At 38.7% G+C, this 16,627-nt stretch overlaps 1 protein-coding gene across 3 annotated transcripts in view; it reads right to left on the bottom strand.

The window, feature by feature from the left end:
* The window catches only part of PDE4D (phosphodiesterase 4D), a 928,932-nt gene that overhangs the window by 60,289 nt on the left and 852,016 nt on the right, over positions 1-16,627 (bottom strand). For all 3 annotated transcript variants that reach the window (XM_036761379.1, XM_036761396.1, XM_036761389.1), the window contains exon 6: positions 9,087-9,199. In XM_036761379.1, coding sequence (XP_036617274.1) covers positions 9,087-9,199 — 113 coding nt within the window. The remainder of the gene's footprint in view (positions 1-9,086; positions 9,200-16,627) is intronic.

Below are 16,627 nucleotides of genomic sequence, written 5' to 3' on the forward strand. Positions count from 1 at the left end.
TTAATTGCAAAAAATTAAAATTAAGGCCTCAAGGAGTTCATATTCTAATGGAGAAGATAATACATATGAAAGTATAGCTGCAGAGGAGACAGAAAGACCCAGATGACTCCACTATAATGAAAGCAAGACAGATGGTAGCACATCTTCTTTAGAAAATCTCAGAAAAGGTTTAACCCTAGATAGAGTGATAGAAAATCTAATGGGATCCAGAAATTATGTGCATTGGATTGATAATCTTTCTTTCATCTTTTGAAGTCTCCACAAAAAAATTTCCTATAATGGCCACTGTGGACAGGACTCTGCTTTCTAGTCCTTCCTTGTAGATTTTAATACTGCTTCATTCAAATACCATTGATTTTTTGTAAGTTTCTTTCCTAAATGGCTATTTCATGGGAAATGTTTGAAATTAGTTTCTTTGCTGATTATCTAGGATTTTCTAAGTAAATCATCATGTCCTCAGCAAACAGTATAGTTTTGTTTTATCTTTATGTTTAACTGCTTTCTCTTCTGTTATTACTACTGATATTATTCCCAGGACTACAATCAAATAACAATAATGAAAGGGGCTTCCTTGCTTTACTCCTGCACATATTGGGAAAGCTTCTAGTGTTTCCTCATTGATAGAAAGCTAGGTCTCACACAACATATCCCAAAACCTGTTCTACTCTCTTAACTGTTCCTCTCCCCCTGCTCCCCACCTCCTCAATCTAAGTAGAGAATTTCTCTCCTCCTCCTCCATTAATTTCTCTGTTATCCACCTTAATATTTCTTTTTATCTCAATAAATCTTATTCCTTCCTTCCTATCTCTGAGAAAGTGCTAAGGCTAAATTTCAAGCTGTGCTCCCCCTCAGTTATCATTTTTAAAAGTCTTACACCTTTATTGTTTTTCTTTTTACTGGATTCTTCCTCTATAAATTTATACTTAAGTTTCTTTTATCCTTAAACACATTTCTATCAACACTAGTACCTTCCTTGAAATACTCTTCATATTTCTCTTTCCTTTCACCACTAAACTTCCAAGAAGGATTTGCATTCCCCCATTTACTTCACAATTCACTATTTTTTATTAGACCTTTGATTTCATTGGTGAAGGATCTCCCAATAAGGAATTCTCTCTATCAATGCATATAGACTCCTATTCTGCAGATTATAGTAGTAGAGAGTTGCTTGAGGCAACATGGAGTAGTAGTGGTGGCCTAAACGGATAGAAAACTCACTGCTGAGTATGGAAAACATAGATTCAAGTTTTACCTCTATGTGACTCTGAGTAAATCAATCATTTAACGTTTCAGTTCCCAAGTTAACTCTCTAAGATCTACAACTTGAAATGTGGCTTCTGCTTTTACCATTCAACTAAAACTGTTATCTAGGTTATCAATAAATTCTTAATTGCCAAATCTAAAGATTCTTTTCAATCCTCCAAGATATCTCAGTAATATTTGACAATAGTAACTAATGTTGTTAACTCATTCTTAAAACTTTTTCCACAACTGGTTTCCATTATATTCCACTATCCTAAATGGACTCCTTACCTTTTTAACCTTTGAGTTCTATGTCCTTAGCAGATTCCTATGTAGCTCTTGATTCCTATCTCTAGTCTCTCCTCACTGCCCTGCAAGTTCAAGACTTGCATTTCCAACTATTATACAACTGTATTTGAATGTCAGCTCTTCCAGTATCTCAAACTCAGCATATTCAAACTAATCTTAAAAAAAAAATCACCTGTTTCCCTGCCCCCACACCATTTCTTCCTCTGGACTTCCCTATGTCCATTCGTGATGTCAGTCAGGCTTAACATTTCTCTAAAATGCATTTTTTGTTCAACAAGAGTGAGGAACAACTCGATTTTTGAGAACAGGCCTTCTCTTTGCTGATGAGTTAGCCACACTTACTGTTGACAGAGAAAGGAAGATGTAGAGTGGCAAAAGTAAAAGCTTTCCAACTACATCTTTTAGTAAGAAAATTCTTGCTGCCTATCAACTTGAGAAAGCCTAAATTTTTGCCTTAATAAAGATTTGCTTTTTTTTTCCTTTTGACAAACCGCAATTCTGGAAGAAAAAAAATCTTATTCCTGCATTGCAATCAGCATCAGACAATGTACAGCCTTTTTGATAAAAACAAGTGTGGACATCTATAGTTACTGCTAACCCTAAGCTAGACTGAAGCTACTGGTACTATTAATGGTTCACTGGCAAACCCCTCATTATTCCTAAAAACATGGAACCCACAACCAAAGCAGCAACAAGGAAAAGCAGCATGATTTATAAGGGGAGTGTTAATATAGCCAGGGAGAGAGGTGAGGATGAAGTTATCATATAAATTAATAATCTAATTCAATTTATTTCAGATTGAATGCATCAGAAATTTTTGTTTCTTACCAAAAACAAGAGTAAAATTTGCTTTCTTTTCTGGAGAATGAAAGCAGCTCCCATTTTTTATATTTGTAACTTCTCTGTCAAAACTGGCATGAATTCTGAAACAAAGGGCTCAACCATCTCTGCATTTCCTAGAAAGATCAGAGAATAAGTGGGAGCCAATTAAATGATCACATCCACTGGCCAGCTGTGATGCCAATGACAGCTATTATTACATAAGTAATGCTTTCATATCACAAACCACATAGAACTGCAGATTCAACCAACAGCCCTTTGTTGCTGAAAAGTAGCTTTCAGATCCAGTATATTGCAGAAGAGAACTGAAAGTTATGGTTTTAACAGATTCCTTCTTCAGTATTTCATGTCCAGCATATCATTTAATTTTAAGTAATAGCTAAAATCTAAGGGACTGACATTTAAATCCTTTAAAATTGGATGAAAGTATTATCCATCCTCCTCTCTAATTGGAAACAGGTTAATTTAATCCATCACTACATTAGAGGAAAGGATGCTATTTTATCTTGGCCTAGCCTTGTACTTTGGAAAAATGTAATAAAAAAAAGGAGCTAGCTATTAAACTAAAGCATATCGTCCTTAACCAAAGCATGCTGCTCTTAACCAAAAAAGCACTCCTCTCCAGAGATGGTCCTTTTTCCCTATGATTACTAAGTTTATACTAAAGGATAGAGACACTATCAATTTAAAAGTGGATGCAATCTCCCTAATAATGTTCAATCAGCCCTCTGAATCATGAAATTAAATACTTCAATTACAATCTGTGATATGAAAACTCATGGTTACCAACTCCTGAAGGTGCAGCTAAGTTTATGATAACACAGCCAAGGAAAGATTGTTTTCTTCATTTGTAATAAATTAAAATCAGGAGCTTTAACATTCAGAGAAACAATATTAAGTTTTTATGGTATAGTCACTGTTTAATAATTGGCATTATTACTTAACTTTGAAGAAAAGAAAGAAAAGATAAAAGCATTCTTTTGCTTTTAAAAGCAATGATTATTAGACCTGGTGAAGTCAATCCAGAGTAGTCTGCAGATATCCCAAAGGACATTACTAAATTTTGAAACAAACAAACCAAAAACCCTTAACAACATGTAATTATTTTAATGTGCTATTTTTTAAAATTTAAATAACCAAACATCACTTTCAGTAAAGGAGTCGACATCCTTTCATAAAACAATGGATATGACTCTTGAAAAGACTGGGAATCACTAGTACGCATTTCCAGGAAGAAAAATGTTCTCTTTAGGCAAGTTGATTGGTTGATTCACTCTCCAGAACCTACAGCCAGAGAGGTATAATTATTTCCTGAGGGAGGGAGGAGAAAGTACAAGAATTCTAGCTGAAATGGCACTGTGATGTAGCCGCATGTAGGGAATCCCCAAACCTGCCCTAAAAGGCTTATTCATAATCCCTTTCCAGAAAGAGAGTTCTAATGTATACTATGCATTGCTTCTTACAAAACGGCAGGGGGAGCACATACCTACTATACACTGGGAAAAACTGCAGAAGTCTCAACTATTGGCAATACAAACAGTGGTGGATTGTTCGTTTAAAAAAAAAAAAGAAATCAATCCCTCCCCCCAAAAACCCCTTTCATAAATGAGGTATGGCCACATTTGCAAGACTATCCCTAAATAGTTAATTTCTCTGAAACCCAGGAACAAAAAGGAATGTTTTAAAGGCTGTCTGAAATCCTACTTAAAAACCCCCTTTTAACTTGCAGTGGGCTAAGCTTGTTTATGGCTTTACTCAGTCTATAAATTGCCCTAAAACAGTACTGAGACCAGGAACAAAATTCATTCTGAGGGTAGCTTGCTGCTTTGCAGGACTCCAAGTGACCTCACTTTCATAATCGATAGTTAGTGCACCATCACAAATATCTTTGATGACTGAGCCAAGTGTGTTCCAGGTTACAGGAGGATAAAGTTTATATTGGTCTAAATAACAGTCATCTATGTTCTGTACATACTTTAGTTCCTCCCAACAAATTTCCATCCATCCACCTCCATTTATCTTTAATAGGAAAGGAAAATAAGTCTTTTGGGAATTAGCTGGTCTTTTAATATGTGATTCATCATAATCTTTCCAGAACCTGCCTCCAAGAATTCAGGCTCACCTCCCCATTTAGATGAGGCTCAAGGACAGACAGGTGGTTACCAGGTAGTGAATTTTTTTTCTAGCTACAGAAACTCATGAAAATAAATAGGGCACCAAGGGGTTACAATGTCCATCACTAGCAGGGAGTACTCACCCCAACAAAATCATGAATCATTGACACAGGAAAGGTCAACGCTATCATGTTTGTTTGAAAGAACAAGCAAAATTCAGGAGTGCAAAAGAAATTGCACAGGTAGATGGTGGCAAGGAGGAAAGCAATGAAGGGAGGAGGGAAAAGACACTTCACTCTTGAAATTCTGCACTAAAGATCTATGGTGATGCCTTATTGTGGCATTCAGGTGATTCTCCTTTCTCAAAGACTATGGACAAGTACAAGCTCTGGCAGGTCCTAACAAGCTGGAAAGCAGTCAAGGACAAGCTGATGACAGACTCCAAGAACTGGCCTAGCTAAGTCTAGAGAGGCAAAAATCTCTGCAAGTCTGGATCATTACCAGGAGATCAATCTTTTTCAGCTAGAGCGACTCATGAAGGTCTGCAAAGGCTGCAGTTTGTGTTGGTGCCATGAGCCACACTTGGAGATCCCTGAGATCCTGAAGTAACTTGTGGATTGGAGGACCACAGACCTAGACCACAGAGCAAGGAAGCTCACTAGGGAACCTATCTTATTTTACAGATGTGGAGAATGAGGCTCAGGGAGGTTAAGTGACTTGCCCAAGGTCACACAAGATTCAAGAACTCTATTTCAGCTTTAAGGTAAAACAATGAAAAATGAATTCATCTAAATTCCCTTTGCTGGTTATTTGAGCACTAGCAACTAAGGAAAAAAAAGACTACAATACCAATTCAGAGTAATTTGTATAACTATAGACATGGTCATTGTTGGAATCTCAATTAAGACTGACAATGAGCCTGTCTACATTACACCAATAAAGCTGGCAAACATTAAGATTATTTGGGCATTTGGGCACCTAGGTGGTGCAGTGGATAGAGTACCAGGCCTGGAGTCAGGAAGACCTGAGCTCAGATCTAGCCTCGGACACTTCCTAACTGTGTGACCATGGGACAAGTCACTTAACTCTTTTTGCCTCAGTTTCCTCATCTGTAAAATGAGCTGGAGAAGGAAATGCAGACCACTCCAGTATCTTTGCCATGAAAACCCCAAATGGGGTCATGAAGAGTCGAACATGACTGAATAATGACAACAAATTTAGGCGTATACTACTCTACACTTTCAAAATGTGAAATTCAAAGGTTCAAAGCAGCAGTCAAAATACACAGAAGACCCATATTCCTTAGTTAACACAGGCTTTCTATTAACTTGCATCCAAACTCAAAACAGCTTTTCTAAGCTTGGTCAGATGCAAATTTGTACAAATTATCTCTGGCAGATTAAATGTGTTTATGGGCTTAAATGTGGTGGATGTAATTGTTCAAATAGAATTAGATCTGGAATCTTTTGCCCCATTTTGCTTTGCCACTTTTGCCCACACAGCCTATGCTGCAGGGAGGGTAGGACCAAGGAGGAGAAGGTGTGCAAGTTGGGAGAGGAAAAGGAAATCAATTAACTTCTCTGTCTCAATTTCCCTAACTACATTTATTTATTTATTTATTTATTCATGTATTTCTTTTTTAGGGAGGGGAGGTTTGGTAAGGCAATCAGAGCTAAGTGACTTATCCAAGATCACACCTCTAGTAAGTGTCTGAGGCTCTATGTTTACTGACATAAGGCTATTGTGAGAAATAATTCATTATTGCTTCTAAATCACAATATTAAAAACTGCTAATTAGTTTGGTTCTCCTTCAATGTGTATTTTAGGCACAAATGATACCATTCTTAATTCAAGTATGTTACTGTAAATAATTAACCCTTCCCCCTCCCCAAGTCTAAAGTACAACTTCATTTCCATTTTGAACATTTTTGATCTACTACCAACAAAATAATTTATTGATCAAGCATAATAAGTTCTTATTATAGTCTTTATGGAACATTAAAATGGTTCTATTTTTCTTAGATGTTTTCAAATATAAATACAAACTCTCAAAATCACCTGAAATAGATAGAAAAAAATATAACTCCTTCCAAAAACACAAAGGTAGCAAATCTGGAAGGAGAAATCCTTAAAAAAAAATTTGAATACTGTATAAATTTCTCATTTCAGGTTTAAGGTAAGGCATCATTCTTGCTGACCTTCAAATAAGTTTTGTCAACTCAATTTATTTCTTGGGTTACATTTTACTTGTAGCCTAGTTTTTCAAAGTCTCTTTCTTTTTTACTTCAATACACATAATAAAAGGATTGTCCTCTAAGAGAGCCATGTAAAACCGAATGAGCTTTTTGTAACTACATATATAATACTTAAGACATTTAAAAAGCCAAGTTTAATCAGGAGCATTAGCTTAGGATGACAGCAGTCAAAAATCATTGTATAAAATATAATCAAACTTAAAATAAAGATTGACCCACTAGAATTATTTAAAGTTGACCTTTCATTCACAAGACAAAGTTCTCTCAATTTCCAGGCACAAGACACCTTTACTTACTATATTAAGAGCATTCTATCCACTCTGAGGCTAGCTTCCACAGGACAAATCTAGCTTCCAATCCAAAACAGTGACTTCTCTTGAGCATTAATTTGAAGGCCTACTCCTGTTTTATCTATTGGCTTTAAAAGGGTGGAAGGTTTCTAACCAAATAAAACCCAAAAAGCATCTCCTTCCATCCACAAACAGCTCAATCAAATGACAGCTTACAACATTTACAGTATCAGCAGCGATGGGACTTTTAAAATTCACAGTAGAGTTATCCTGGCAAAGCCATAGGACTAATGCTATGGATTTTCAATGAAGGCCATCTGGCCAATCAAGTTCCTTTTGCTTAAACAGTAAGTGAATGACTATTTTGAAAAATGAAAGATGAACACTAGATTATTCTCTAAATGCTCCTAATAACCCTTAAGGTCTAGATTTTCTGTTATAGGACACAGCATAAACAAGGGGTCACAAATAAATGAGAAGAGGAATATCTCAATGGTGCTGCATGGAGTGAAACCTGATCAGTTGGACAAGGAATAGAAGATACTGCCATGGTGATGGGAAGGATGGATTAATTTTGATGGTAAATTTAGAAATGGTAGACACACTTTAAAAGACTAAAAGTTTTTAAATCACTGTCTTATGCAGATACGTATTTGAGGGAAATCTGAGTATAGAGAATATACTAGAAAGACCACTTAATTTTACTGAGTAGCAATTTTACGTGAAGAACAATACACAACCAGCAAAGAGAAAAAGGTTACAAGATAAAATCAAGTAGTTGCCAGGTTATGGTAAAAAAAAAAATAAAGCATACTGGGAAGAGGGAGGAGGATGAAAGAAGAGATGGGGAGGGAGGACGAGAATATTTGCCTGGTTCATAGAAACTATGATAGAAAAAATGTGAAATAGTGTATCTCCTTACTTTCCAACCAGGTCAAAATTACTTAGTTGAAATTTCTTACAGGGTGACTATGCTTACTTCACTGAATCCTTACAAATCAAATTTCCAAATCATGACTAGTTCTTATTGGCTGAATCCCTCAACCATCTGCATCCAACATGTGCATACCTCCGTTGCCTTTTTCCTCAGCCAAATATTCACAAAGGATAGGACATAAAAGCAACTCTGGACTCATAACTAAAGACCAAAACATGAACCTAGATTTCTTACCAGTCTTGCCTCTAATGGATTACTTCACAACCATAAACTCCATTAACAAACATGGTTACAAGGGCATACGATCCTCTAGTGCATGTGGCCAAAAAACCTAATCAAAGCCATCATTATTACTAAATAATCCAAGAAATTAAACTTTATTTTGTACTAAAACAGAAAAAGCTATGATAAAGTTTTCTAAATTTCTCTTTGTACCAAGATGATTACTTGATTTCTTATGGCCAGACCATATGTTCTTATGACCAAGATTCTGTTTCATTGTGTACACTAATAATTAAATGTGGACTATTCTGCTGCCAATCCCCCCCCCCCCCTTTCTGCCAATGATTCTCAGCAGTTTGTTCAGGAATTTGCTGGGTTTTTTTCCTTGAAAAAACACAACAATCTAAGTTAATTCAATGAATGACTCGAAAAGTGTTTTGCAGAAGGAGAAGAAATTCAGGCACCAACCCTCATAGAGAATGACAAAAACCCTTTACCTATCAAACTTTGCATCTACGGGCCAAATGACAGTCTTGGCTCAAGTAGCAGAAGCCAACTGTTACTTAGAGAGAATAAAACAGGCCATCCAATGTGACCTTAGGGTGAGGTAATTAATCAATAGCAAATATGCCTTTGCAAAAAAGAAAAAAAAAAAAGAGAGGGAGAAGGTGAGCTCAGGAAACTCTCCAAGGGAGTTGAACTACTCCTAAAAGGATACAGACATTTTAGCCCCACACAGATGCAAAAGGCTGGGTGGTAGGGGGCATTTTAACCTGTGTGAAAACAAACAGGAATAATGGAGAGGGGAAAGCATGCAGGAATCCTAGCCACTTTTTGTGACATCAAAGGTTGGCAAAACGAGAGGGTTATCCCTTACCTTGTTTGAGGCCATTTCACTGACGGAATGCCTGGTCTGCAGGGTCTCTAGCTGGTCCAGGCACCAGTCCAGCTCCTCCAGGGTCTCGCTGGCCAGTTTCTGGTAAGCCTCCTCTGCGAAGAGATAGGGAAAGGGGTACTCAGTTCTGAAGCGCTTCACGGGGCTACCAGCCATCTCCAAAGGGGCCATCCTGCCATACCCAGCCATGCTCGGATGCCCAGTGCCCACACATGAGTGCTGCTCCTTCATATTGTTAAGCCAGGCACCGGGGGAAGAGAAGACTTTCTGCTGGGGAGGCAAACAGCCTCTCGGAGGGAACCCCAAAGTCTCTCCAGCTTGGCGCCCTCCAAGTTCAGGTCCAGAGAGGGCTTGGAAACTCCAGCAAATAGTTTTTATTTTGTTGCTTTAGTTGGGTTGGGTCTGGTCGGGGTTTCTCTCAGGATGCCTTTTAGACGGTGTTGAGGGCACCAAGTCTCAGTCAGTCATCTAACCCAATTTTAGCGTACAGGGCCGGATGGGAGGTGCTGGGGTGCTGTTTTGTTGCCAGGGCTGTTTGTCCTCTGTCTATCAGAAACTTGCTTCTTTGTACCCAAAACTAATCTCTGCTCCCTTTCCTCCTCCTCCTCCTGAAAGAGGTCTGGGTGATGCAGACAGTTTTCCCTAGCCTGGAGACCGGCTACACCTCCCCTTTTCCTCTTCGACTATCCCCTTCTCCCCTCCCTTCTCCTCCTCCTCTCTCCGCCCCCCCTCCAACCTCCCCCCACCTCCCCGCCCCCCGGCCGCCTTAGCGACTTCAGGGAGGCACTTTCAAGCAGAAATGAATCAGCTGCTGCCGGGTGTAAGCGGCCACCACGTTTCCTGTTTTCTTTCTCAACTCCTCCTTGCAGCAGCGTCTGCGGCTGCCTGGGCTGCTGCGGCTTTCCCTGAAAGCTGCCCTGTCCCCTCTCTTGCTGACCCCACCAGCCCTGCCTCAGGCCCTCCTACTACTTCACCCCTCTACCCAAAGAAAAGGAAGGGTAGGGGAAGTCAGAATTGCAAGAAAGTCCCCTTCTGTCCTCCGGGATCCTTTCTGCTTGGGTCTCAGTCTCAATTGGCAAGCGTCTCTACGGGGCATATCCTAACAGTGGCTGCAAGCAGAGCATCCCAGCTGAGCCCGTAACCTCCCTAGGCATCCTTTGAACCAAGACAGAGAGGGATTCTGTGTGTGTGTGTGTGTGTGTGTGTGTGTGTGTGTCTTGGGGCGAGGAGGAAAACCCGGCGTGGAACCAACAGTAGCCTTTGCCAGTTGCCACCTCAAAGCTGAATCGGACAGGCGCGAGCAGACACACGCACACAGGCACATATACACACGCGCACTCGCATGGCTCCTGCCTGGCAGAGCACGAGACAAAAAGCACCTGCTCCAGGAAGGTACCCGGAGTGCTCCGAAGATAGTTCTCTGTCTTTCTGTGTCACTCTCCCTCTCTCTGTCTACCTTCCTCTGTCTCTTTTGTCTCTCATCTTTCTCCCTCTATCTCCCTCCCTCCGTCTCTTGTCTCTGATCTCTCTCCCTCTTTCTCCTTATCCTGCTCCTCATTCTCTCCTCTCCTCCTTCTCCCTCGCCTCCGCTTTCCCCCTTCTCCCTTCTCTACTCCATTTCACCTCAGCTAGGAAAAGTCCATTATTTCTCCATTTCCAGCACTGCTCCTTGGGAGTGCCTAAGAAGCTTCACAAATATTCGAGATCTGTACTACCTTGGATCTTTGGTTTTAGGTGCCCCAGTTTGTTTGTTTTTGGAGTGACTGTTCCAAGCCAAATTTCCATGCTGCAGGGATGTTCTGGACTAAATGCTTTCTTTCCTAGATAAACCTTCCCAGAGAACCCTAAGATCCTTAAATAGCAAAGAGAATCTACTTGAGGTTCGAGTCTCAATGCCTTTGAATGTCCTCCAAGCAGTTGTATTTTACGTATTTTATATAAGCATATATCATATAAATATATTCATACATCTGAGCACTGCATATCAATATAGATGCTTCTGATGAGGCAGGGGAAATTTTGAACTTTCCCCCCATAGTCTCTGCCCACCCCCTTCCCACCTGATCCTATACCAAACAGATTTTCAAAGAAAAATAGAAATGTTTAAGTATTTACTATCGCTACCATTCATAGAATAATTACAAACATGACAAAATGAGAAAAAAGAAAGAAAATATCTAAAAGTCATATTGCAGCATGTTTTCTTACCATTTTTAGAGGCTGATCCTAAGGAAGAGAAAGGGGGTATATGTATTCTTTCCTCCCAGAAACTGATCAACTGCAGGAAAACCTGACTACATTAGCAGTGGGTGAGCAAACCCATTCAGAGAAAAGAAATCCAAATTCCCAAGGTGAAGATTCTATTTCATTGAACTTTTTATTCTCACTTAGAAAGCATCATTTGAAAAGGCCTTATATGACTTTTGTGGCATGCCTTTTTTTCTTCCCCAAATTAGGCTACTAGCATAGAAACAATTATAGAACTTAATTTTTTAGACCCTGGAAATAAACAGTGAGTGGCACATTAAGGAAAGGATCTTATGCAAATGAACCTCAGAATCCTGGGACCTTGATACTTCCTTATAATATCACTGGCAAAATGTTAAGAAATATTTTAAAAGTAATTCTAACACTAAGACACAGCACCGTCTGCTTTTCCCTGGGGGTACCCTAGAGGAGAAGAGAGGCAGTCAGTTGTAGCAGGAGCAGCATTGATCTTGAAAGGTTAGGGGATGGTGATTCTAATCTTGGTCTAATACTGACTCTGCCACTTACCAAGTACATTACCATGTTCAAATTATTTCACCTTTGTGAGCCTCAGTTTACTGGCGAGGTGATTGTGAGAAGCAAATGAAATAATATACGCACATATAACTTTATAAAGAGGTAATGTGATTCTGTGTATATAGTGATATATCATTTAATTTATCAGAAAAAAGAAATCTGCTTAAATTAGTTAAAATAATACCAGGCATAAAGTGGGGGATTGTTAAAGAAAAATCTACCTGTTTTCAGCTAACTTACGGGTACTTATTAAACTGGTGATTAATTGGATTTACTTCAGCAAACAATTATGCTTTAAAATCCAAACATCTAAAATCTATTCCTGGATTCAGGAAGGCAGTGTTCAAATCTTCACCCTAACATATGTAGCTGGGTGACCTGTAAGAAAATCATTTAAACTATCAGTGTCCATGGGAATTTTATATGGGAGCTACTTTGTTGGAGAGACCTTCCACATAAGGACTTCTCCACAATGACAAAATTACATATTCCAAGACCCTTACTCTGGTATCAAAAAATCAAACAAAAAAACACAAAACACCATGCTTCATGGATTGGGGGGAGGAGGAATGGGGTAAGGTTAGGGATAAGAGTCTCCTTGCCCAGGCTGGAAGTATAGGGGACACTTAAGGACTATTACCTTCACTGATCAGTGGAAGCTTTGAACTGCTCCTGTTTCCCACTTGGACCAGTTCAGCCCTTACCATATTGATTCCTGACACAGTATAGACACTATTCAGTTTATCCAACTGCAGCTCAGAACTCCCCAGCTTAAGCAATCCACCAGTCACAACCTCTCTAGTAGCACGGATGATAGGAGTGTGCCACCACTCTTGGTCTGCTGAATGGACTACTAAACTCAACCTTCAGTATCTAGAATGCATTCACTTAGGCTATGTCTAGTGTCTAAACCAGGAGTTCTTTTTTGTAGTCATGGACCCTTTTGCAATCTGGTAAAGCCTATGGACCCTATCTCAGAATAATGTTTTTAACTATATAAAATGAAATATATATTTCTACAAAGGAAACCAAAAAAATATAGTCTGTAGCCAGGAAGACAGTGACCACCTGCAATCTAGCAGTAGGGCTAATAATTACAATAATTTTGAAATAAGGGCTATAAATATTTCAAGATATCTACAAACACGATAATGTGACATGAAAACACATCATTTCTATTTGTGACAATATTTGCAATTGAAGAAAATGCCAAATTTTAGTTAGAGGTTAGTGAAAATAAAGAAATATTTTCCCCCATCCAAGATCATGGATACTCTGAAATCTATCCATGGAAACCTGAGGGGATCTATGGACCCCAGGTTAATAAATCCTGTGCTACAACATGACTAATGTGGAAATGTTTAACATAATAGTACATGTATAGCCTATATCAGATTGCTTGCTGTCTCGGGGAGAGGGGAATGGAGGGAGGGAAGGAGAAAAAAATCAGAATTCAAAATCTTATAAAACTGCATGTTCAAAATTATCTTTATGTGTACTTGGAAAAAATAAAATACTATTAAGTGGGAAAAAAATAAATACTGCACTGGTTCAATAGTTCTCAAAGGCGGATCTCCAGACCAATCTCTCCCACTTTAAAAGTGACCAGAATTTAGGTATGGGGAAGTGATATAGGACTTCATTCATGAAATCACAAATCCAGACGAGTTTATATGTAAATAGATAGAGATGGATAGATACATGTATATGTTTGTCTGCGTGGGTACCAGTCTGCTTCACACAGTTTTTTGTTTGTTTGGTTTTTTTTTTTAATTGTGACAGGAAGAAAGAAAAGAGAATAAGTTGCTTGAGTTCAAGAACAGTGTTTCATTTCTTTCTTCATATACACAATGTGTGCCATAAAACCAATGTTTAGTAAGTACTCACTGATTGGGATAAGCCTGGACCCACGACTACATTCATCTAAGGAATGTCCTGATGAGTAAACTCACTCTGCAAATGCAGGTAGACATATTCTTTGTAATCTACAGTCTTAGAGAGTTCCCTATAGCACTGAGAAATTAAGTGATTTGGGCAAGGGACACATAGTCAGTGGGTATCATAGGAAGGAAGTTAATTCAGATCATGGCTTCAAAGCCACTTCTCCATCACACTACTTTCACAAGGAGATAGCATTTAACAACAGGGCAAGGAAGCAATTTGCCTTTGATGCTGTTAACCTACAGACCAAACGTTCTGCAGCTTATATTAGCTGGTCAGTAAGCAGAATGCTGATGCTGAGAATCCTACAGAACTTTCAGAGTTCCCTCCCAGCCCTGACTTCTCAGTGGATATCACTGAACCTTACTAAACCACCAGCAAATTGACTCTAAAATTCTTAGGATTATAATAAGCACATTTAGACAACGTCAAGTATCCTATATCATCATAATGAGTCATAGTCATTCTAGTATAGACAAAAATTATGAAATTTATTTTTAGATTTTACAGAACACTTCTCTACCACCATTAATAAGCTAAAGAATCCAAATATTGTCTCTGGAACGAGGCTCAGAGAGTCATCACTTAGAAAGCGTCTGTGAAAACCCTTCTATTTTAAGTGCCCAAAAGATTTGTCAAATAGCAGTTATTGAGAAGACAATTACCAGGAACTCAAATATGATAAACTACAGTGGATGTAGGACAGGAGCTCTGGAGGGACCCATTCACAATGGGTTACACTTGGCAAGTATTCTTCTAACCACACTTGTTTTTTTTCTTTTTTTTCCCAAAGCACCAGGGTACTACATAGCAACCCACAGGACTGCTTAATGATCTTACTAGCAAGCAGTCTTTAACTTTTCTGAAATTTAGATTCCCTTCCCCTCCCACCCCCCACCCCAGTTCTTAATGATCTGAAGGGTTCTCTTGAAACACTTCCTGAAATGGTGCCATGGCCATCCCTAAAAGATGCCAAGGAAGCAGCCTCCTTTTGAAAAGAAAAAAAAAAGACCCTCCGGTTAGCAGGAGGTGGAGGTAATATATCCTTGTGAAATGTTTGTCAAACTTTCTTCCTATTCTGTTTGGAGACTAGGAATATTTATGTTGACCAACTTGGTGCCAGTATTCTTTAATTAGGTGCACTTAGCAAGATGAATGTGACTATTGGGATGCTTCTCTGCCTGGACTCCAAGAGTTTGAGTTCAGTAACAGCTTGAACTACTTCTACCTGCCTAAGTCTCAATGGCATGGATATTTTCCCTTGCTCGGGGTATAGGGGGCTGGGGTGGGGGAGGAGAAATGTCTATTGGCAAATTATTCTACATTACTATAAAAATATGAACTCTACTATCAGTGAAGGCCATGTTTTAAAACTACTGCAGAAATTCTGAAGAACTTTGCTAGCACCAGATAAAAATCGTCTGCCTGATAAGGCTATCTTTTCTTTGTTTATTAACTTTCACTAAATATTTTCTAAGGTTAAGCAATGACAGATTCCTATACCAACTTTTCTGACCCCAGCTTTTCTCATCACTCCCTCCCACTAAGTATCTACTCTGAGGAGGAAATGAAAAAGTTTTTAGATGTTGGTAGAGCTGACAGAAAAGAAATTGCATTTGACCATGGGCATGGCTTGGTCCTCAGAGAGCTCAGTAGAAGACTGACGGAAGAGAAGTAGCTTATTTCTAACTTTTCTCTGGCTTTTAAGATATTCCTATATACATGTTTATCTGATGGGAAATACATGAAGGCATTGGCTTTACTTTCAGAGAGCACATGTAACAGGTTTAAGCAGAGCTTGCCAGTGGCAAGTTACTGTCTAATTTCTAGGTATTTTCTGGCATCAAGTCCTTGTTTTGAAGTACTTTAAAATCTCCTAAAAGTGTAAAATTGCCTTTGGTACTTCTAAAGTTCCAAAGGGAGGATATATATCATTTTTTTCTGCAAAAGTTTTAATTTTTTTTTGCCTCCTCACAATCGACAAATAATTCTTTTGGGATTGCTTGAAGCCCTGGTAGGATTTTATTAAAAACTTAATTTAATGAAGACTGATATCTTCTGATGGCCTGTAGGTCATCAACTAAGATAAAATTTTTCAGTAAGGTTTGACTGTCTAAGTTATGTAATGATTGCTTTGCTGAAGATTATTCTTATCTTAAACAGCTAACATTCAAATCATAAAGAGGTGGCAATATAATTCTTTAATTAAGTACCCACAGAAGGCTTGGCATAAAGCATTACCCAAGGGCTGGCTGCTTCCTGTAATCTGAGGAGGCTGGGAAGATTCCTCAACGCCAAATATCTCTCTCAACCTGTCAGTCACTTAAATTTCACCATTAGTGATTCATTGCTTTGGGTTCTCTAATGCTTTTCATCTTGGAGAGTCCCTGGTTAAGATGCAAATACCTCTAGGCATAATATCTTAGCATAATGTGTAAACAGGTTGGGGAGGGGTAGAGAAAGTGAAAAAACCTGACTGTGGGGGGAAGGAGATACCTAGAGATGGTTAGGAATCTCTGAAAGGCAATGGGGGTTCAATTTCACCCATTTTTTGTCTGGAATGTTCAGTGCCATCCAGAATTTACAAAGGACATAAATAATCCACCTTCTTTCTATATTAAACAGCATCCATTTGACATCTATCTTATTTATAATTGAAGCTGACAGTGACTTCTTTTGAATAAAACAATGGATGGGGAAGGCAGTTCCTATCTTGGAGCAATATCACTAGCTGATGACCAACTGGCCTAAGAGACTTTTTAGTCCTTTCCAGTACTTTGTTTATATAGAATTGAAGA

Source organism: Trichosurus vulpecula, chromosome 1, assembly GCF_011100635.1.
Source record: "Trichosurus vulpecula isolate mTriVul1 chromosome 1, mTriVul1.pri, whole genome shotgun sequence".
Classification (NCBI taxonomy): domain Eukaryota; kingdom Metazoa; phylum Chordata; class Mammalia; order Diprotodontia; family Phalangeridae; genus Trichosurus; species Trichosurus vulpecula.